The 23,027-nt window shown below is 36.4% G+C and overlaps 1 protein-coding gene and 1 pseudogene across 4 annotated transcripts; one reads left to right on the top strand and one right to left on the bottom strand.

The window, feature by feature from the left end:
* On the bottom strand, window positions 1-3,916 carry LOC143381069 (large ribosomal subunit protein eL30 pseudogene; annotated as a pseudogene).
* Window positions 3,917-5,499: 1,583 nt separating this feature from the next.
* On the top strand, window positions 5,500-22,066 carry LOC143380969 (cytochrome P450 2C21-like). Of its 4 annotated transcripts, none has more exons than XM_076834165.1 (9): window positions 5,500-5,667; window positions 6,980-7,142; window positions 9,059-9,208; window positions 12,027-12,187; window positions 13,802-13,975; window positions 15,087-15,228; window positions 17,280-17,467; window positions 20,656-20,797; window positions 21,885-22,066. In XM_076834165.1, the coding sequence occupies exons 1-9, from the start codon at window positions 5,500-5,502 to the stop codon at window positions 22,064-22,066; spliced, it is 1,470 nt and encodes a 489-aa protein (XP_076690280.1). The 4 variants fall into 4 exon arrangements, with proteins under 4 accessions (XP_076690280.1, XP_076690281.1, XP_076690282.1 ...); XM_076834166.1 differs by having other exon boundaries at window positions 9,059-9,209; window positions 12,058-12,187; XM_076834167.1 differs by lacking the exon at window positions 9,059-9,208.
* Window positions 22,067-23,027: the final 961 nt, after the last annotated feature.

Raw genomic sequence — 23,027 nt, 5'->3', positions numbered from 1 at the left:
TTACTTTTTACCAGTTTGTTCTGGCACACTTCTAAGGATATCCAAATCACCTGGATCAATGACAGACAGTGTGCATCCTCTGTAGTATTTTTCCCATGCTGTGCCCAGTTCAATAGCATTGCCACTGTAGTGATGGATGCCTGTTTTGGCCAACATGGCATAGCACTCTCTTTCAAATTTCCTTAAAACTGCACAGTTGGTGAGAATGACAACACTGATTGTCTTCAACACAACAGCACATACTTTCCACCTTTCAAAACTAGCTGGAGCCTAAAGTTAATTAATTTTAGAGACTTTTTTTTTAATCTGCTCTTCGGCTACCATCTTCCTGTCTGAGGTGAAGGATAGCCCCCAACCAAGCGCAGCCATCAAAGATGGCTGGAGAGCTAGAAAGGCTATGGGAAATTTAAATAACCAAAAATAAAACATTAGTAGTGGTAATCAAATATAATTCAAATATAACTAGTTATATTAATGTGTAATCTTAATGTGTAATCTTCCAGTATGTTTTTGTGCACTTATATATATAATCTTTAGGAAGGAGAATATATTTTACATAGTGTTTTCTATTTTCTCTTTTACTTAAAATTAAATCACAAGTATAATTTTTGTAAAAAAAATATTTTTTAGTTGTTGATGAACCTTTATTTTACATACTTATTTATATGTGGTGCTGAGAATCGAACCCGTGCCACACACATGCAAGGCAAGTGCTCTACTGCTAATTTATGACTTCAGCCCCATGAGTATACTTTTTTATAATTAAATGTTCTTTTAAACCCTCACAAGGTATGTAGATGCATACATAGAAATGTCACTTAGGCAGAGCCAGGATGCTAGCTCTTTAGGCAAAGGGACAGATTTTAAGACAGTGACTTGTGTGTGTGTAAAGAATATATGTAATATAGATATACTATTTATTCTACCATAACTCTAATATAATAATCATACATAATTTTATGGGTATATGTATTTATATTGATAGATACATATAGATAAGTGATTGTTTTAAAATCTGCTCTTTTTCCAGAACCAGACATGTGCTGGGACAGTATATGGTGTTGAACAGCTAGTAACCGCATTTTCTTGGATGTTTTTGAATTTTGTCATTCCAAAGTTTCAAAGATTACAAAAGACAAACTTCTTTGAACTCTCATTTTTATTTGTTCATAGGGAAATTATTGATCTGGCAACTGTTTAATTTCATAAGGATTAAGATTCTAAGAGATTGTTGGTACATAATAATTAACTAATACTTGTGAAATGTCTTTGAATTGAAATTCTTTCCAATGTAGAGTTCACAAGTTATAAAATAAGCATGGGAGTTTTACTTTGCCTTAGCAGTGGAAGTGAATTGTCTTGGTTATAATTTTCATTTTTCTCATATGTGATGGGTTGATTATAAAATAATTACAAAGTCCTTCATGAGTTTCACAGACTCTACAAAAAAAAGATTTTTTTTTTTTAATTTGGAAAAGCAATTTATTTTGTTTTTAAATACCTTAAAATCCTGCTTTAGGGCTGGGGCTATACCTAAGTTTATAGAGTGCTTGCCTTACATGCACAATGCCCTGGGTTCAATCCCCAGCACCACCACAAAAAACAAAAACAAAAACAAACAGACAAACAAAAAACAAACAACAACAAGACACAAAGACCACTTTAAAAATTCTATATACTTTATTTAAAAATCTAATAGTAGTATTGCAGAAGACTGTTTCTAAATTAGGAAAACTAGATATCCACATGCAAACAAATGAATCTAGACCCTCTATGTCACCAGTTACACATAGCAACTCAGAATGGCTTAAAGACTTAAATATAGGCAGGTGCAGTGGTGCACACCTTTAATGCCAGTGGCTTAGGAGGCTGTAAATTCAAAGCCATGCTTCAGCAACTTAGCGAGGCCCTAAGCAACCTAGCAAGACTCTCAAAATAAAAAATAAAAAGGACTGGGGACTACTGTCATGTATAACTAAAAAGAACAAATAAAATAAAATAAAGGGCTGAAGATGTGGCTTAGTGGTTAAGTGCCCTTGGGTCAATCCCTGGTTAAAAAAAAAAAAAAAAAAAAAGAAAGAAAGAAGAAAGAAAAAAAGACTCACATGTAAGCCCTTAAATTTTCTAATCTAATAAATAAAACAGGGCAATTGCTTTAGGACATAGTCCTGGGCAAAGAATTTTGGATGACCCTAAGTGCACAGGCAACAAAAATAAAAACTTACAAATGGATTACATTGAAGTAAAAAGCTTCTGTGTAGCAGAGGAAACAATCAACAGAGCAGTAGATGATATTTGTAAGCTATACATCTGACAAGTGGTTGAAATCCAGAATAAAGAACTCAAAAAATAGCAAAAACAAAACAAAACAAAAACAAACCAAAAAAAAACAACTCAATTAAAAAGTGGGCTAAATATTTGAATAGACATTTCTCAAAAGAAGATATATAAGTTACCACCAGATATTTGAAGAAAAACCTCAGTATCATTAATCATCAGGCAAATATAAATGAAAACTACACCTCACCCCAGTTAAAAATGTCATTATCAAAAAGGGAAAAAATAGCAAATACTAGTAAAGATGTGGAGAAAGAAGAACTGTTAGAACACTGTTGGTAGAAATGTAAATTAGTACAGCCATGTGGAAAGCAGTATGGAGGTTCTTCAATAAACTGAAAATGGATGACAGGATCCAGTCATTTCACTATTGGGTATATCCCCAAAGGAAACACAAACAACATGTCAAAAAGATATCTGCACTCTCATGTTTATAGCAGTACTATTTACAAGAGCCAGGGTATGGAATCAACATCCATCAATGGATGCATGCATAAAGAAAAAAATATATATATATATATGAACACTATTCAACCATAAAAGCATGGAATTTTGCCATTTTCAACAGCATGGATGAACCTGAAGGAATGTTAAGTGAAATAAGTCAGGCACAGAAAGGCAAACACAGGATGATCTCACTTGTAAGTGAAATCTAAAAAACTGAGCTCGTAGAAGTCAATTAGAACCAGGTGCAGTGGTGCACATTCGTAATCCCAGTGGCTCTGGAGGCTGAGGAAGGAGAATCCCAAGTTCAAAGCTAGCCTTAGCAAAAATGAAGCACTAAGCAACTCAGTGAGAACCTGTCCCTAAATAAAATCCAAAATAGGACTGGGGATGTGGCTCAGTGGTCAAGCACAGATGAGTTCAATCCCCAGTACCCCTCCCCTGCAAAAATGAAGTCCATAGTAGTTTCCAGGGACTGGGGAGAATAAAAGGAAAGGAGCATGGGGAGAAGTCAGTCGTTGTGTACAATGTTTTAGTCTGGTAGGAGGAATAAGTTCGGGTGTTCTACAGCAGAGAAAGGTGAATATAATTAACAATAAAGCATTATGCATCTCAATATTGTTAGAGAAAATTTGAACATGCTTGCCATAAAGAGATGATATAACTTTAAGGTATAGATACGCTGAGTTGATCACTACTCAATGTATACATGAATCAAAACATCACACTGTAACTCAAAAATATATAAAAATACGTGTTAAAATATTTCCTTTACAGAAGTGGTATGAAGAGTGGCATTTTGATTTTATTTCATTTAGCTCCTGATCTAATCTATATCATGTTTTTATCTGTGAAATATGGACATGATGGTCTTTCTAGAGGACGGCATTTTGATGTAGTGAGGTCCCCACTTCCCTCTGTAAGCTTACACACCTGGTGACTGCTTATTAGCCTTTTTTTTTTTTTTTTTTAAGGTACTGAAGCTAGGGGGCAAGGTCTTGACTCTCAGGGATTCCCTGTTACCTTTCTCTGAGATTGCCCCTTCCTGATGTAGGACTGAGCAGAGCTCACCATCAGCAATGTAGAAGATGACCGAGCAATTCTTGGTGTCCTGTATGGGGCTCTGTGTGTTCATGGCCAATTCTGGGGTCTTCTTCCTCTTTGGGCTGCTTCTTAAATTATAATTGGCAGATATGATGCGTCAGCAATCCTCCTAGTTCAAATTAAATGATCATTCTTTGTGTATCTTGGCCAAAACATTGCTATTACAATATGACTTGTTTGTTTGGTACTGGGGATTGAACCAAAGGCTTCTTTGATCCTGGCAAGCACTCTACCACTAAACTGCAGACTCAACATTTGAAAAAATATTTATTTTAAGTCAGGATATCTTGCTAAATTGCCTAGGTTGGCCTTAGACTAGCAATCCTCTTGCATCAGCCTCTGGAGTAGCTGGGATTATAGGTACATACCACTGCATGGGGACACAAAGTGATTTTTGAAGATTAAATGATCTAATCAGATGGAAAATATCTGGCACAGAAGACCCACTGAAAGCCACTTTAATTTTATGGTGTTGATTATATGCTTATTATATATTGAAGTAGCAGTGCTGTGAAATCAAGCTACTCAAACCTTTCAAAAACATATTTTGGATTAATAGATGATTGATGTTTGCTAACAGTATAGAAACTTCTAGAATATTGCCCAAAGTTCATAACTTCGTAGTTTTCATTATTGTTATTTTGAATTTCATTTTAGATATACAGAATCCGCTTTTACTCTTTGTTTCATTTGGTCTATAGTGAGCATTGAGGGGAAAGTGCACACTATACATGCTTTGAAATATACTGGATCCTTAACATTTCCAAAAAAATGCATGTTAATGAAAAAAATATTTAAAGAAATTCTGTGAGTCTTAAAGATTTTTTCATATCTGCAAGTTTCTAGACACTTTTAAATATTTGCAGGGTTGAATAACTGGAGTCTATTTCTTCCCCAGGGAAGAGCAGGCAATGCAGGCTAGGACTACAGGACCTTGACGGGAATGGATATTCAAGGAAGCCGAGGAGGGGTACAGCCAGGGGGCTTTCCTCTGTTGTGTTCAGGCAGTTTCTTTCCATTACAGGGTAGATTCCCATCAATTGTCTATTTTACCCTGGTATCCTCTGGTAAAAGTCACTGAGAGAATGTTTGTTTCTTCTGCTTGTATGAGGATGACTTTAACAGAAGGGATATCATTTTTTTTTTTTTTTTTTTTTGCCTTGTGGTACTGGGGATTGAGCCCAGCCCTCTGAGCTCCAGGCCCTTCCCCTTTAAAGTTTATTTTGAGACAGGGTCTTGCTAAGTTGCCCAGGTGGACCTAGAACTTGTAATCCTCTTGCCTCAGCCTCTGAATTATCTGAGATAATAGGTGTATCCCACTGTGCCTGGTGGGATATTCTTATAAATCTTTTGTCAGTTTCATAGGCTGAAGCCAACCCTTTGAAAATCTGATAGTTTTCAACTTTGTTTTAGTTGGAATGACAGTTTAAACGGGAATTTATCAGTACTTAGAATCTTATGTTTGTTCTCATTTCTACCAGCAGGCCCAAGTGTACTGAAGATAAACAACATGTACCGAAAGTGCAAAGGACACACAAGTTTGGTGACAAGAGCCCACTATATTTATAGAATCACTGGAGTCTAAGCTTCCAGTTGCATTTACGCAGCTTACCAATGGCTCTCTTGGTTGTCTTGGTGGTTTGTCTGTCTTGTTTGATTCTTTTTTCTCTGTGGAATCGAAGGCATGCCAAAGGGAAGCTCCCACCTGGGCCCACTCCTCTTCCAATCATTGGAAATATTCTACAGTTAGATATTAAGAATGTTGACAGATCCTTAAGCATTGTAAGTATGATTGATTTTTCTTTCAGGTGTTTGCAACGAGTCAATAACATAGCCCTAGAGCTAAATAAAATATGGTCCTGGGTGCCATGTTTTAAAGGGAAGTATCCACTGACTACCTGGATATGATTTTTTGAATATATATAACTAGAGGAAAATAGGATCTATGAGGTGACTGTTGAAATTGTCAAAAGCAGGAATTCTCTATCTTTATTGTGACCTAGGTCTCTATTTTAGTATTTATTCTTTGGTGAGCTCTAATAGAAACAAAACTGTTTTCAGTTTTAGCAAAATCTACTGACTTACATGGCTCCAACAATAAATTCTCCTGAAGCACATATTAACTTGAAGTCAAGGAAGTGACCAAGGGCTCAGGAATTTTGAAAATTCCTATTACATTTACCAACTTAAGAAATCAATAACTTTCTGCTCCAACTTTACATAGTGGTACCTCTCCAAAGGAATTATCTGAAACCTATCTTTCCCCAGAGATAGCTCAGTTGCTGTAGCACTGCCCTAGAAGCTCCTTCTTCCTGTGCCTTGGGTTCTGGATCAAGATTGTGTCAGCATCTGGTTTACCCATTTGTTAATTCACGGCTTTAGGCAGGTTTTAAGATTTTTCTGAGCTTTGAGCTCCATTTCCTTAAGATGTAAATAATAATGATTTTGCATGGGTTACCTGAGTATATCATACATTCAGCAATAATTAATGACTACTTTGCATTAGGTACCATTGTAGATAAATATAGAGGATTTTTAATGGTAAATGAAAATTTTAAAAGAGTAACATTATAGAATTTGCAGTCTGGAGAGTAGGCAGATACTATGACAAGTTTGCCAAGTTTTCCTGTATTAGTAAAATGTACAGATCTTTGGTGCTAAAAGGATGATATTGAGAATGAATAACAAGGATGATTAGCAGTGTAAACATGTATACATGGGGCAATTTGGAGGAACTTTTTTAATCAGGAGGAGAAATAAATCGTTTTATTATAAGTTTAATCAGGAAGGTTGAAATTGATGCAATTCTAGGTTTGGCAGGAAAAGTTTATTAAGTCGTATAAACAGATGCATAATATAGTCTCTGTCACATAATTGGAGCTGAATAATAACAATAGCAATCTTACTAATAATATCATGATAAGTACCATTTAAATGTATTTTTTTATTAAATTAATGGTTCTAAAAGTTGAATTCCTTCATAATTCCTTTATAATGGTACTAATGAGACTGTACAAATAAAAATATTTCTTTCAGTTCTTTACATTTAAGTATTGAAATTCTCACTTTTCTGCATCTCCTGCTTCTTTTCCAGCTAGCAAAAAATTATGGCCCTGTGTTTACTGTGCACTTTGGCATGAAGCCCACTGTGGTATTATATGGATATGAAGCTGTAAAGGAAGCTCTAATTGATCGGGCAGAGGAGTTTTCTGGCAGAGGAAGTTACCCAGTGATAGACCACATTTTCCAAGGATTAGGTATGATTGTTTTTTGGCGGAATGTCCTTGGGTTGATAAGTTGCAAGAATCCAAACAGCTGAAGAAATTAAGAAATTAGAAGCACTTGAAAAAAATTTATGAAACACACATTTCATAATTCTAAATGAAGCCTATGAATAAATTGTTTTAAAGTTTTATTAAATTTTCAATCAACCTACATTAATTATACATATTAATGGGGTTTGGTGTGGTATTTCAAAATATGCATACAATCTGGACTGATGAAATCACCCTTCTTTTATCCACCCTCCTCTGCTCCTTCCTGACCTCTAATAATTTCTAATAAATAAATTTTCTCTAAGGTGTTGTTAATTAATTTCCAAAATCTATGAATGTGACATAATGTCCTCATGAAACATTAAATTCAGTGAAAGTAAACCATCTGACACTAATGCTCTATGAATTTGTGCTTAAGACACTTTTAATTTAATTATGGCCAGTTGATATTACGAGCAAGCGACTGAAAGAGAACAGGGGAGGTAATGACTATAGCATTCTATTCACCAAATATTTTGCTTCTTGGACTGAAGCATGGATCTATGAGGCTCTGTTTGAAGCCTGGTTAATATTCATGGAATCATTGTGGATTTGGACTATTTCCAGATCTGTTGTTAATCTTTTATTCTTCTAAAAAACCTAAGAAGTATTCAAATCCAATAGAATACAAAGCATAAAGCACAGATATACTCTGATAAAAGGATCAAGGACAAATGCATAGGAATTATACATTGGATCGAGATTATAAAAGCTTTTTTAAAAATTAAGTACAGATGCTCCTTGATTTATGATGTGGTTATATCCCTATAAACCCATCTAAGCTGAAAATATTCTAAGTCAAAATACATTTTGTACACTAACATCATGGTCTAGCATCAGCCATCTACCTCCATGATTGCAAGGCTGACTGGGAGCCCTGGCCGACTGGTGTTACCAAGGATCAGCACTGCATGTCACTAGCCTGAGAAAAAATTAAAGATTCAAAATTTTAAGTGTGATTTCTATTGAATATGTGTCCATTTTGCACTATTATAAAGTAAAAAAAAATTCAGAGATTAAAACACTGTTAAATTGGGGACTGTCTATAGTTGACTTGTCCAGTTTGGGAGCTGACTTTAAATTATTCATCTTTCTGGTGGATCACTGGGTTCTGGAACACACAGATAAATGATCCTTTTCTTCTCTACATTGTGTGCTAAGAGTTTCCTATGAAAATTGCCTATAATTTTGTCCCCCTTCCCCTTCTCCTCTGTATCTTGTCTTGAATTTGGAAGTCTGATTTTGAACTTACTGATGCTAAGACCACATTACGTGGAAGAGATTAAACAAGTAAAAGTGGATATTAAGATTCGAAGAGCTATCTGTCCATGACTATTTCCTTTATGTGAGGAATAGATTATCAGGAGATTCCTTAAAATGCAGAAGAGTTGTCTCACATTCTCTTGAGAATTGCCACCTCTTGATGATTCTCCTAAAATTCACTTACAGTCATAAGAGTCATGCCTGAAGAATCCTATGTTTTGGACTCACTATGATTTATTAACTGTGTGATCATAACAGCAAGCATTTTATTCCCATAATCATCAACATTCTTTCCAGTATAATGGGGACAGAACACTGATTCACAGAATTGTTCTGAGATTTTGAGGAGCTGATGGGTGAAGAAGAGCTTAATAATATATAAGATCAAGTGTCCTGACAGTAAAATGCTAGGTTAGGTGAAGAAAGGTGGCAGGTGAGGTGGGGCTTCATGGGAATTTCTGAAGCTGCCACCACTATATTTACATTCCTGGTTATGTGTCACTGTCATTTCCTGGGATGAGTGAGATGAGTACTCGGGTAGAACTCAGGACCATGGAGTATATTCATCTGTGCTCTTTTTCTTTGTGTTTTGATAGGAATTGTTTTCAGCAATGGTGACATATGGAAGCAAACTCGGCGTTTCTCCCTCACGGTTTTGCGGAATATGGGGATGGGGAAGAAAACCATTGAAGACCGAATTAAAGAGGAAGCCTTGTGTCTGATAGATGAATTAAAAAAAACCAACGGTGTGTATAATTATTTGTATAATTAACAGTAATAAGGTAGACTAATTGCTATTACAAGTAGAATTTTAGATAAGGATTTGGAGTATCAAGTAAACCAGAAATTTACTTTTTGCAGGTGACAGTAAGAAGTGGAGTGGTGAGGGGCATAGCCACTTTTAGGACAGGTTGACAGGTCTTTAATATCATTACCCTTTGGCTTTCGATGTCAAGCAAGATTCATCTCTTTGATAGTGAAAGGAGAAAAGACCAAGGAAAACAGTAAATAACATTTAGGTCAGGCATGGAGGTGTCACAGAAAATTTCTCTCCTATTCCATGGGCTCTATCTTAGTAACAAACAGGGTCACACTTGTGAGATAAACTGGAAAATGTGATTAACTATGTCCAGAGGAAGAAGATGAGAACATGCATTGTTTTGGAACCTTATTATTTAAATATTTTAAAGCATATTATTAAATTAATAATACTTTATTCCTATGGTGAATCGCTGTTGTGTTTATTTATATAAATCTAGTTTCATTCTTAGAATAAATTTTTGGAAATGGATTAAGAGTGCCAGTGAACATTGTTTGATACCTATTATGCAGGAAGGAAAGGAATGAGAATAGGGGGCATATACTGTGCATATTGTTCTGTAAACTTATTTTTAGATATAATATATCGAGTTGATAGTCTCATATGTTTGATTTTAAAGTACTCTCAAGAACATTAACTGGATTCTCTTATTTCCGATGTACCATAATTTAATTAGCCAGTCTTCTACTTTTGGTCAGATGAGTTATTGCTGGTCTTTGGTGCTATTAATCCAAAAACTGAAATTTATACAAAACATTGTTGATGTTTGACTATTTCCTTAGAATAAAATTTTGGAAATAGAATTAGCAAAGTAATTTGGCTTATAATATATATTAAATAGGAAGTGACTTTTTTTGTACTTCATTTGGATTTCCTTTCTTGTCTTTTAGTGCAGGGGTGCTTTATCACTGAGCTACATTCCCTAGCCCATTTTACTCTTTTATTTTGAGATTGTGTCTCCTTAAGTTGCATGAGCTGGCCTTGAACTTGTGATTCTCCTTCTTCAGCCTCTGGAGTAGCTGAGATTTACAGGCGGGTACCACCATGCCTGGACTTACTTTGTATTTCAAATAGAATTTACATTGATGGGTTCCACTTTCCTATGGTGACCATGACCTTTTCTCAGCTTTCAGACCTATGGTCACTGGCATTCTGCCTCATTCCACCTACTAATGGGGACCTCAGACTCTTGGGGACACCCATTTCAACATTGGATGATGCTAACTGTTGGAAATGTCTTCTATAGATTGAGAAAAAACAGTGTGTCCTTGAAACTTCTACTTTTCTATTGAGCTAATTGTTTCCTTCTGGAGGTATAGGGCTGTGTTGTCACTGCACAGAGGCAGGGTGCAGACTAATGCTGTGACACAGGCTGATAGGATATGAAAGTTTTATTATTATGTCATGGTGCTTTCTGGGAAGACAGTGATTCCCAAGCAGTTCTGAAAATGGTGTGAGAAAGAAGGTAAGTGATATTGGCTTGAGGGTTTCATGGTGTTTTGGAGCTGTGGCCAGGATGGGGTCCCTGTTCAGGGCAGGGCTTGCATGGATTAAACTTCCTGCTTGTGCCAATGGAGTGAGCATTTGGGATTTTTAATCCGCTTGTCTAGATGTGGGTAGAAGAGGAAGACAAAGGAATAAAACTTAATAGCTATGGACTATCAAACATTTAAAAAAAAATGGAGATTGCTGGGTATGGTAGTGCATGTCTGTAATCCCAGTGGCTCAGAAGGCTGAGACAGGAGGACTGGAAGTTCAAGGTCAGCCTCAGCAATTTAGCAAGGCCCTATGCAACTTAGTGAGACCCTGTCTCAAAATAAAAAATAAAAAGTGCTGGGGATGTGGCTCAGTGGTTAAGCACCCCTGGCTTAATTCCTTAGTACAAAAAAAGAAAAAAAGAAGAAGTTATATTCTTTTTTTTTAATTAATTTTTATTGTAGGTTGTTCAAAACATTACATAGTTCTTGATATATCATATTTCACACTTTGATTCAAGTGGGATATGAGCTCCCATTTTTACCCCATATACAGATTGCAGAATCACATCAGTTGCACAACCATTGATTTACATATTGCCATTCTGGTGTCTGTTAAGTTATATTCTTTATTATGTAGGAAACCTGCTTTCAAAATTATAGTGGATTTTTTTCAAATATCTGAGTGTGACTGCATTTATTTCTTATTACTCTCTCTTCTATAAGAAAATTATACCTGGATTTCCAAGGAGTGTTGTGTTAAATACAATTTCAAGTTCCCTTATTCTTTTTTTTAAACTTAATATTTTTTTTTCTTTTTAGTTGTAGATGGACACAATACCTTGTTTTATTTATTTATTTCATGTGGTGCTGAGGATCAAGCGCTCTACCACTGAGTCACAACCCCAGCCCTGCTTACTCTCTCCTCTTTCTTATTATTCTTTACTCTATTATTTGTTGCTCAGTTTTCTACAGGCAGCATGAGAAAGTGTCTACATGAAATGATTTTCATGCATTTTCCTTTTTGTGAGTTAGAACATTTGGAAAATAATGAAAGGAGTCAGATACCTGGGAATAGAAATTAACAAACAATCTGGAGCTTATTAGTCACTTTTGTTTGGGGAAAAACAATGAATTGATTTTTAGGCATGTGGAGTTTGTAGTAATGATGGCCTATCTAGGAAGTTCACCCTTCCAAGTTATTTTAAATAATACTTTTAAGATTTATATGAGAATTGTGTACTAACTTCTAATTTCCATTGTTTTTAGGATCTCCATGTGATCCTACCTTCCTTCTGACCTGTGTTCCCTGCAATGTGATCGCCTCTGTCATTTTCCAGAATCGTTTTGACTATGGTGATGAGAAATTTCATACCTTGATTCACTATTTTCATGAAAACTTCCGACTTGTAAGCACTCCCTGGATACAGGTAAGATCCAGTTCTATTTAAATGTGAAATTATCATTGGACTCAAGTCCATCTGCTCTCTGCTTAAAAGTCAATACTTGGGAGATAAGAGTTGATGGGAAGGAAATCTGATTTATTCAAGGGATACCACCCTGAGAAGATGGAGGTGGGAGGCTGTGATACCTTAAAAATGAAGTTCATCATAGAGAACTCTGGTGCAAAAAGACTTTCCTGAGCAGGAGAGGGGATCACAGACTTGAAGGCTACATGCCGAGTCACACATGCAGGTTCATTAACCATCTCCCTCCCTTGGGAGTGTTTTCCTTTCTCTTTTACTGGAACATCTTTGTGATAATAACCAACTTGCATCTCCTAGGCCAGTCCTTAGAATTCTTTAGGCAGACACTTTATTTTCCTGCAAGTTAAATGATATTCCACTTTTATTTAAAGAGCTGGATTAGCAAATCTTTAGCCCATACACTGATGTTATCTGAAGACCACCAGATGTTCCAGATTCTGAAAAACTAAAGAAAGAGAACTGATTAAAGGTCTTGGAACCTATATTTTTCTTATTCTTTTTTCTTGCAATAGTTGCCTCCAGCAGTTCAGTCAGTCACTTAAAGATGGTTTTGTTTAGAAATTATAATGCTGGGCAAGGGAATAGACAAAGAACAACTTTCCAAGGGGACAGTTTTCAAGACAGGGTGAAATATGACAAAATGATATAGCCATTATTGCTGTTACAATTCCCCATTAGTCAATCATTCAATCATTAAGACACTGAACAGGGGAGAAGAGCAAAAGGCAACTTTCACAGAACAGTTTTAACCTGTTAAGTGGCTTCAGTTTCAGAACCATCGGATAGTGGGAGATGAATGATATCACCTCCAGAATTCATAATTTTTAAAGTTGATTATAAGTATGTGGAGCTAGAGTGTTGATTTAGGTTTTCCTTCAGTTACAAAATAATTTTCTAGCTAATTTATTGCCCATACCTACCTCATCCCTCGGCCCTATTTCAAAATGGCTAAAGTGATGTATATAAAGCTATTATTTGTAACGTGTTTGTAAGATACGAGGTTAGTTTAATGGTTCAGATGAAATTTATAATATGAAGTAAAGTAGAACAGAAAGAAAAATACAGTATTAGAGTCATTCATTTTAGAAAATTCATTTGAGAAACTTTTTTAAAAAAATCTATAAGTATAGAGCTTGATGATGTAAAATGTATTTCTTCCTATGGTATGGTACACTGTCAAAAAATTCTAGTAGATTGTGTTGAACAGTCATTAGCAACTGAAATTCTGTGTGGATTCATAAGGTCATCATGTCCTCTATCTGGGAAAAATCTCAGAGAACAAGTAGCCTACCCCTTCATTTAGCACCCAGAGGTATTAAGTATTTCTGAAAGTAGCTTTGGCAAAACAACCAGTGAGCTACATCTGGAATCTAATTTTCTGTACATTTGATAACCACAGACATTTTATTTGTGTCCTCTCCTTTAAATTCCATGTATGTTTTAGTGCAGGAAGTGGGTCTTACTCATTTGTACTCAGCACGTAGCAAAGTGGGTGACATCTAATAAGGGCTTATAAATGTTTCTTGAGTTAATGAAGGATTTTTTTTCCTCTTTCAGCTCTATAATTTTTTCCCTAGTTTACATTATTTCCCAGGAAGTCATAATGAGCTTTTTAAAAACATTGCTAACCAAAAAAAGTTTATTGTGGAGAAAGTAAAAGAGCATCAAGAATCTCTGGACATCAATAACCCTCAAGACTTTATTGACTATTTCCTGATTAAAATGGAAAAGGTATAATGTGACTCTGTCTTTATATCTCATGCTTGTGGGTAATGTCACTCAAAGATGAGCTTTGTTTTTCCATTACTTGTGCAACCTTCTGTTAATGCAAATCATTGAGTGTCTTGCGATATTTTAAAATTCTCAGTGGTGAAATGACATGAAAGGATTTGTATTTACCATGATAAAGGCTGTTCTTTATTTGGGGATGAATTGATACACATATACAGTCACATGTTCAAGACTGAAGATAATGTCACTGTTCATAAAATAACCTCCATGAGCCAGGGGTAGTGGTGCATGCCTGAAATTCCAGCAGTTTGGGAGGCTGAGGCAGGAGGCTCACAAGTTCAAGGCAGCCTCAGCATCTTAGTGAGGCCCTCAGCAATTTATCAAGATCCTGTCTCAAACTGAAAAATAAAAAAGGCTTTTGGTGCACCTCAGTGGTAAAACACCATTGGGTTTAATCCCCAGTACCAAAAAACAAAACAAAACAAACAAACAAGAAACCATCCATGAATGGAAGGCCTAACAATTAGTTGAACACAGGAATAGATAGAAATCTGGGGAGGCTTACCTTTGGAGAGATTGCAGGAGACTTCACAGTTTTGAGGAAACTCTGGCTTAGATTAACAGGGAGGGTAAAATAGTTCTAAGGAATGATAATTGAGTGGTTAAGCGTGTGTAAATTTTGAGGAGGTTAATTTAACTTGACTTTAACTGAGGAATGGTGGTGGGTATGATGACTGATGAAATTGAGAATAGTGATGAAGTTGGGGAGCGTGTACCACTGGAGGTCTGAAGGGTAGATTTCGACATGATGAAACAGACAGTGGATGCTAGAACTGACAGGGAGTAGCAGTGGATGACATAATAAAAATTATGTTTGCAAGACATTACGGGGCAATTGATTTACTCTAGTGGGTTGGAAAGTGAGGACTTAGAGGTTTGTAACTGGTTTTATTTTAACAGTTTAAAGGAATTCTAATATTCTTCTCACTTCACCTTTAGCTATAGCATTAATGTCTGCCTTAATTTACCAAATACTTATGTTATATTGAATTATTTTATTTTACCTGGAAGATATTTTATTTACCAAGAAACTCTCACACATCATTTCTAGGAAAAACATAACAAACAGTCTGACTTTACCATGGACAACCTGATCATCACCATCTGGGATCTGTTTAGTGCAGGAACAGAGACAACAAGTACCACAATGAAATATGGACTCTTGCTCTTGTTGAAGCATCCTGAGGTCTCAGGTATGAGCACAGGTGACAGGCAGAATGAAGTCCAGGTAGGTGTTGGCAGACAACACTGATAACTGTTCCACTGTTTACCTGCATAGATAATGTACTAGAAATACTTTCATCATTTGTACTTTTACCTACCACTGGATGAATTCAATTCAAATTAGATCACTGGAAAAAGAATGAAATGTTTGAACAACACAGATCAGAAGGGCCATGGATTCTTGCTATGGTGCAGAATCCTTGATTTGGTTTGGGACAGATGCAGTAACATTTGTCAAAGGATCTGGACATCCTATAAGTAGTTTCTGACCACTTTATATGACCCCTTCGTTCTAGATAAAACTCCAACTCCCAAACCGAAGAGATAGCCTCTTTCTTTCTCTGCAAAAATCTCTTTTGATATGTCTTCCATGTCCAGATAAATATACCTTTGTCAAAAGATATTTATACTCAAATGCATTAACAATGTAGGGATTTGCTCAAGAAGCTTACAATATTTCTCAATCAGAAAGGCTGACTCTCCAACTAAAAAATAATTGTACCCCAATTTAAAAAACCCTTTCTTTGCTTTTTTAGAAAAATAAAAATTTCCCCACAAACATAACTTATCTTGCAAATGCAACTTTCTCATTTTCCCACCTCTTTTGTGTTGTATCCTCATGTAGGAGGACATTTCCTTCATTGCTATATCATGACTTTGATCTCATGCATTGCAACACATTCAGTAGAAATAAACCTCATGAGACTTACCTCCATGATATCAGCACTTTGTTTTAGGTCCTTCTACCCTCCCATTGTTTATAGGGAAAATAGAAGCATAATCTTAAGATTCCTTTACTAGTGTGCATTGTGAGATGTGGTGCTCCTGTGTTTCTTTTACATGACATATACTCTCTCATGAGCTTTTGCAAAACCTGTGCTGAGTATGAGCAGAAACAGTATGTATTATTTTACACACCTTTAAATCTTGTTTGTACTTCACAAGATGTTGTTGTGTCATGTTTCCCCATCACTTCCATTTGGATTTCTTTTGCATCGTATTTGTATATATTTTCCTTTACTTTCTTCCCATCACAACTCTTACTGTGCCATTCTATGCCATTCTGATTTTGTAAGTAGTTCCTGACCAATATATATGACTCCTTTCTTCTAGATAAAACTTCACCCCCTAAATCAAGAAAGTGAAATTCCTTGTCTGAAATTCCTTTTTTCTTCTTTACAGCTACTAAAGTGCAGAATTTTCACATGCTCCATTACAAAGTTGCATTCTCCAGGTGGTAGATAAATGTGTAACCTGACCAAAGTGGTAACATGGCATTGATACTCTGGAAAATGGGTTTTAGACTCTAATAGTGGTGGCTTAACGTTCTGATTATACTTGTGAGCAGCTGCCTCAGACTCCTTACTACATGTCCATGTTCCTGGTCTCTCATCTGTTTCACAGGGATGATATGGGAAAGACCACATATTACCTGGGTGTCTTTAGGAAATACACTTACTTCTCTGGCCAGGTTTCTTTCTAGACTAAACAAAATAATACCTAACACACAGTGCTATTTTGAGGAATTATACTGTAATGAATTGTGCAGTATGTCTGTCATATATTACATTCTAAATAAATGTTAATTTTCTTCCTGTTCCCTTGTGCTTAATCAACCAAATATCTTATTCTGTTCTTCTCTTTATTAAGCACTTACTGCACTGAGTACTTCTTAACCTCTTGGAATTTACAATAATATTTATAATAAAAACTGGTACACACAAAGTGGTAAACTACATGGTTTTTAATGACTTTTTAAGATTCCAGATCTTTGAGTCTACACAAAATAGAGAATCTGGTTTGAAAACTGAACTTTGTTGGACAATTATGTTTTATATGTGTATATATTTAGGTAATTAATTGACATCTAACTTGCCCAGGAAGTTAAAACTTCTATTTTTCCCTTATGGAGGTAATGATCCATAATTTCCCTATCTTCCACCTCAATGATTAAGAAATCAAATAAAAGTTATTTCACATCTTTGTCATTTCATATAAATTATCATTTCTTCCTCTCCAGTTAAAGTCCAGGAAGAGATTGAACGAGTGATTGGAAGAGACCGCAGCCCCTGCATGCAGGACAGGAGCCGCATGCCCTACACGGATGCTGTGCTGCATGAGATCCAGAGATACATTAACCTCCTTCCCGTCAACCTGCCTCATACAGTGACTCAGGACGTTAAGTTCAGAGAATACTTTTTTCCAAAGGTAAGAGATAATTAATCTATGCTTCTCCTTAGGAACCTGGCTGTCGATGATCCCAATGTGAATTGCCTAAACTTCTAAGGGAACTCAGGCATCTCACCCTCTGACCATGTGCTCCTTTCTTTCTCGTTTGTTGACACATTTTCTAAATAGAATAACGGTAGCAACCTCAGTATACTGATAGCTCCACCCTCTGCCTGGTTGTTAGTGCAATCTGCTTCCTTGCTCTCCCAGGTCTGTTTTGTTACTCTTGCCAATTAACCCATGTCTTACATTCCCGTCTCCCTCCCTCTCTCCCTGCTTTCTGATGCACTTACTTATAAAGAGCCTGATCCAATAATCTCCTTCCTCCTCCCCGACTTGAACTATTGAACCCAGTCTGCCAGAGAAGACTCTGCAACCCAGCAAGTTGGTCTTACAATCAAGAACCCACAATACATGGGTATAATTTTCACCAATTCTGAATGTGTCTCAAAGGTACTCAGAAACCCTGTTTTATAACTTTACTCATCTTGGGTCACCAGGTGCCACAATGACTCTTTTAACCTTGAACTTTCCTCAACACCCCGACTCTCTACCAGCTCCTTTATTCCAGGTGACTTGGTCTTCCACCTGACAGAGGAAATCAGAGCACTGGGAGGAAGTCCCTCAACCCCTTCCCCTAGATACACACACTTAGCTGCATCCACACAATTCTCTTTCATGTCTGTCACTGTGAAACAAGTCCCCTTTTATCTAAAGTAAACCCTTCTAAACTGCTGAGGAGCCCCTTTCTCCTCACTTTTTCAAAGATCTTCCTTAAATAATAATTTCCTCTTGCCTCTTCTTTTTTTTTTCTTTTTGTGGTGCTGGGGATTGAACTTGTGCATGCGAGGCAAGCACTGTACCAACTGAGCTGTATCCCCAGCCCCTTCTTGCTTAATCTTCATATTTTCCCTCCCTCTGGCTCCTTTCTATCTATTCACATCTCTTACATCTTAAAAAAGATCTATCCTTAAGCTCTAATCCCTTTTGCTCAAACTTTTCTCAACCATTTCCTCAAATTCAAAATTCCCAGAAAAAGTGGCTGGGTCTAGCCACGTAAACATTTCCCAATTGATCATTTATTCATCAACCCACTGAAAATTATCTTCTGTTCCAGTGATGCTGTGTTCATCCAGGTCATAGATGGCTGCCATGTTATTAAATTTAGCAATTTAATAATAGGCCTGATTTTGCTTGGCTTATGGCAATATGTTGAATAACATTTTTTGAATTCTAAATGCTGAAAATAAAGAATTATATAGTTTTGTCTGCCTGAAAATGTCTTTATATTAACTGTTAATCTGTAATTTTGTGATTTATTTACTTACTGTTGTTTCCTTATAGAATTTAATAGCATATCTACTTTTATATAGGGATATAATAGCTACTATTTATTCCTTTATAATTATTCTTTAAATACTTGGGCACATTCATAATATCCATCTATTTAGAAGTTCTTGTGTGATAATTCTAGGATATCATGGGGTCTGTTTTTATTGACATTTTTTTCTTTAATTATGGGTTACATTTAGATACCAAAATATTGTGAAAACTTATCATTATCATAATGGTAATAAAATCTTTCTTCCTGAGCACTTTCACATGTGGCAATATGTATGTAAAAAGTTTTTGGGCTGAGGGTGTAGCTCAGTGGCAGAGTCCTCACTTCCATTAGCAGGACACTAAGTTCAATGTCCTCCCTAATGTCTTTCACATATTATCCTATTTTACCATTTTACAATTACAATAAACTATGGTGGGTTGTTGGCATTTTACTAGTGATGGAAATGTAGTACTGAAATGTTAGACAACTTACATGTGGTAACATAGCTTGATTAGATAGAGGCAAAGATTCCATTGACTTTGAAAAATAAACTGAATCTAGAAGTTGGAAATTCTCTCTCCTTTCTAAAAGAATATGTTGCAATTCAGTTAAATCAACATAGCAACAGGAGAACATCTGTTTTACTCAGCTGTTTTGTTGCCATGACCAAAAGACCCAACAAGAACAATTTTAGAGGAGGAAAAGTTTATTTGGGGACTTATGGTTTCAGAGGTCTCAGTCTCTATATGGTTGACTTTATTGCTCTGTACCCAAGGTAAGGCAGAACATCAAGGCAGACGGGTGGATTGGAGGAGGGCAGCTCAGGACTTGAAAGGAAGCAGAGAGTGAGATTAAGATCAGCAGATCAAGGAAAAATATATATATTCCAGTGGCATTTCCCCAATGACCCACCTCCTTCAGCCATACTTTACCTGCCTATAGTCACCACCCAGTTAATCCATGTACTGATTAGGTTAATGTTCTCATAACCCACTCATTTCACCTCTATACTTTCTTGCATTGCCTTACACATGAACTTTTTGTGGTGCCTCATATCTAAACCATCACAGCATCCTTACCAGTTTCTCATCTTGATGGGAAATTAAATGTTTTTCAAGAATATGGACATTCAAGCTACTGAGGTGCTGGGGGGGTGGACGAACAACTTGTATACGTTGATGCAGCAGGAATGGAAGCCGTTTATTGTAGGATAACAGAGGTATTTATACATTTTGCACAGCTTATCTTAATTAGCATAAACTAGATACAGCAGTCAACCAATCAGGAATCTCCACACTTAATGGCTCGCTTTTGTTACTTCACAAACCACTCCCTCTGGCATTTTGCCAGGCGCCATGCAGACTTGTTTACAGACTCTAACAATTCTCTGTCAATATACCAGGTGCCATCCTGACTTGTTTACAGACCTTAGCACTGAGGTTCAAAGAAGACTTCAAGTCAGTTCTCAAGAAAATAAGCGGGATTTTCAGTGACATCAGCTCTGTTAGACAATATTGCAATTTATTTGTCCAGAGCAATGTACTTCAGGGAGTTTCCTTGATTTTCTTTCTGCACAGGAAATGCTGTGTCAGACTACAACTTGCTGAGAATGGCCTTACAGGCAGTGAACAGGGCCCTGGACCGGGCATTACATGGTTAAGACCTGTTTGGCTTGGCTGTTCATTTGTTATGTGACTTGAAGCAAATAAATTCTCCTTTTTGTGCCTCCCACTCCCCTCCCTCATCTACAAGATCTATAAGAAGATTAGGTGAGGGATTTCTAATTGTTTTCAAGTTCCATGATTCATTTATAAACTAATTCATGTGTTTCTCTTTCTGAAAGGGCACAGAAATAATGGTGTCTCTGACCTCTCTTCTGTATGATGAAAAAGAGTTTCCCAACCCACGGAAGTTTGACCCTGGCCACTTTCTGGATGAAAGTGGCAACTTTAAGAAGAGTGACCACTTCATGGCTTTCTCAGCAGGCAAGCAAGCTCTGTTTTCATGTGTGCATCAGGGGTCAAGTGAGGAGAAGGGAGACTTCTCTGGCCTGCACGAATTGCCATTTCTATGAGGCCAGAGGCATGTTCAGGTTGTTAGGTTTTTCTATTGGGTTGGAGGCTCTGCCCATTGATTCTGCTTCCTGACCCTGCAGAGATTCTGAAGAGCTCCTAGAAGTCCAGTTCTACCAAGAATTTTCTCAGTTACCTTGAGAAGTCAGTTTAATCAATAACATTACTGAGCACCTTATGTGTAGCAATCCCACACTGAGATCCAGGGATACGAAAGTGAATAAGAATCTTCCCTCCAAGAGAGAGGAAGACTAATTCACAGGCAATGAAGCTGTAGTGTGCCCAATGCTGTGCTAGAGGCTGCTGTGAGAGCATGGTGAGATGAACTCCTGACTGGTCTTTCTGAGGCAGGGGAAGAGCATTTAGAGGGTAAGGGAATTTTTTTTGAGGAAATAACATTTGGGTATTTTGTCTTAATTTGTAAGGGTCTTTTTAGAAAACAGGTGGCAAACACTCAAAAAATGTTAGTTGAAGGGTCTAATGAGGAGGCTGTTTTCGGAGGCGTGCACAGGACAAGGGAAGTGGTCAAGTGTGCTATTAGGGACTAGCATCAGCAAGAAGATGTTTCCATCCCAGGTTGGAAGGTGAAGGGAAGGAGGGTGTCCCTGGAAACTAGATAGACATTTAGCCAAGATCAGTGGATGCCTAAACTGCAAATGCATGTATTGGTAGATGAATAAATACAGTCCTTGCTAGAAGTAGGAAGTGGGAGGGTGGGACTGAAGCACTAAGTACTCTAGCTCTTTAACACCCAGTTGTATGAATTCTAAGGAATTGGGTCCTGGATTAATACTGTCCCTAGAAGCTAGTTTCCAGGAAACAGATAGACATAAGGAAAGGAAGAAAGGGAAGAAGAGAAACCAGGTTTGTGGATGAATAGAAGCCAAGCATTAATTATTCATTGATTAATATATTCATTAATTCTGTATTATTTAAGCCTCCTCATGTGATAACTCAGAGATAGAATTAAATGATTAATTGATTTGTGTGTCATTTTTAGGAAAAAGAGTTTGTGTTGGAGAGGGCCTGGCCCGCATGGAACTATTTTTAATCCTGACCAGCATTTTACAGCATTTTACCTTGAAACCTCTGATTGATCCAAAAGACATTGACACCACCCCAAGTACAATTGGGATAGGCTCTATACCACCCTCCTATGAACTCTGTTTCATTCCAGTCTGAAGAAAGGAAAGGTTACCAAATTTCTGAAAGAAACCTTACAGCCTCATCTGAACAAGTTTTTTTTTTTTTTTTCTGGCTGGTGTGTCAATCATTTTGTACAACCTAACAGGAGGAATATCATCCATGAGCTCTGTGTCTTCTAATTTTCCCCACCCTTCAAAATTCAGTTCAAACTTCCTGCATAAGAGAAACCTCACTGTTGAAAATCTAATAAAATTCTTGTTGTAATACAGTCCTGAGATCATAAGCTACAGTGCATCTTCAGTGTATACCAAACAGAAAGAAACTTATAAATTAGTTTATTTTAGTAAAAATTAACAATCAGAAATTATCCTATGATTTAAAAAATATTTTAAAAGAAAATACAGAATTTATGCATCTCTCACTTCTATGTAACTCTCTAGGGGAATGATTTCTTGACAGTTTGTTCTATATGCTTTTTGTCTTTTTTCTATGGTTATTAAATTACAATTATGTGTGTACATGTACATGTGTGTGGTGAACATGTTTATTCATGTATGTACAGGTATATGTATGTGTATGCATATAGGGAGGAAACATGGAAAGATCATTCCAGTCAGAGGGAACAAACAACATGAAGTAAAATCTGAATTTGCCAGTTTGTCCAAGGATACCTTTTCTTTTTCCCTCTAGTGGTTAAACACTACCCTCTCATGCACATGGACAAATAGACATAAGACAAATTAAGGCAAATGAGAAGGGAATATGTATATATGGTGATATTTGAACACACAGAGAAATACTTATATATGTGTGTGTATATGTTTAAGGTAGCTATGATTTGGAGATGACATTTATATACTGTTATAGATATTTTTATAGGCAGTATAAATAAATGTAACTAATAATGTTACATTATTTGGATATTCCATAATTGCCAAAATTATTTCCCTATTCAAAACTATATAGTTATGTGATATTTAGATTATTTTTGAACTGT

This window comes from Callospermophilus lateralis, chromosome 15, assembly GCF_048772815.1.
Source record: "Callospermophilus lateralis isolate mCalLat2 chromosome 15, mCalLat2.hap1, whole genome shotgun sequence".
In the NCBI taxonomy this organism is placed as follows: Eukaryota; Metazoa; Chordata; class Mammalia; order Rodentia; family Sciuridae; genus Callospermophilus; species Callospermophilus lateralis.
The sequence above is the reverse complement of the archived record's forward strand: the minus strand, read 5'-3'. Positions and strand labels throughout refer to the sequence as shown.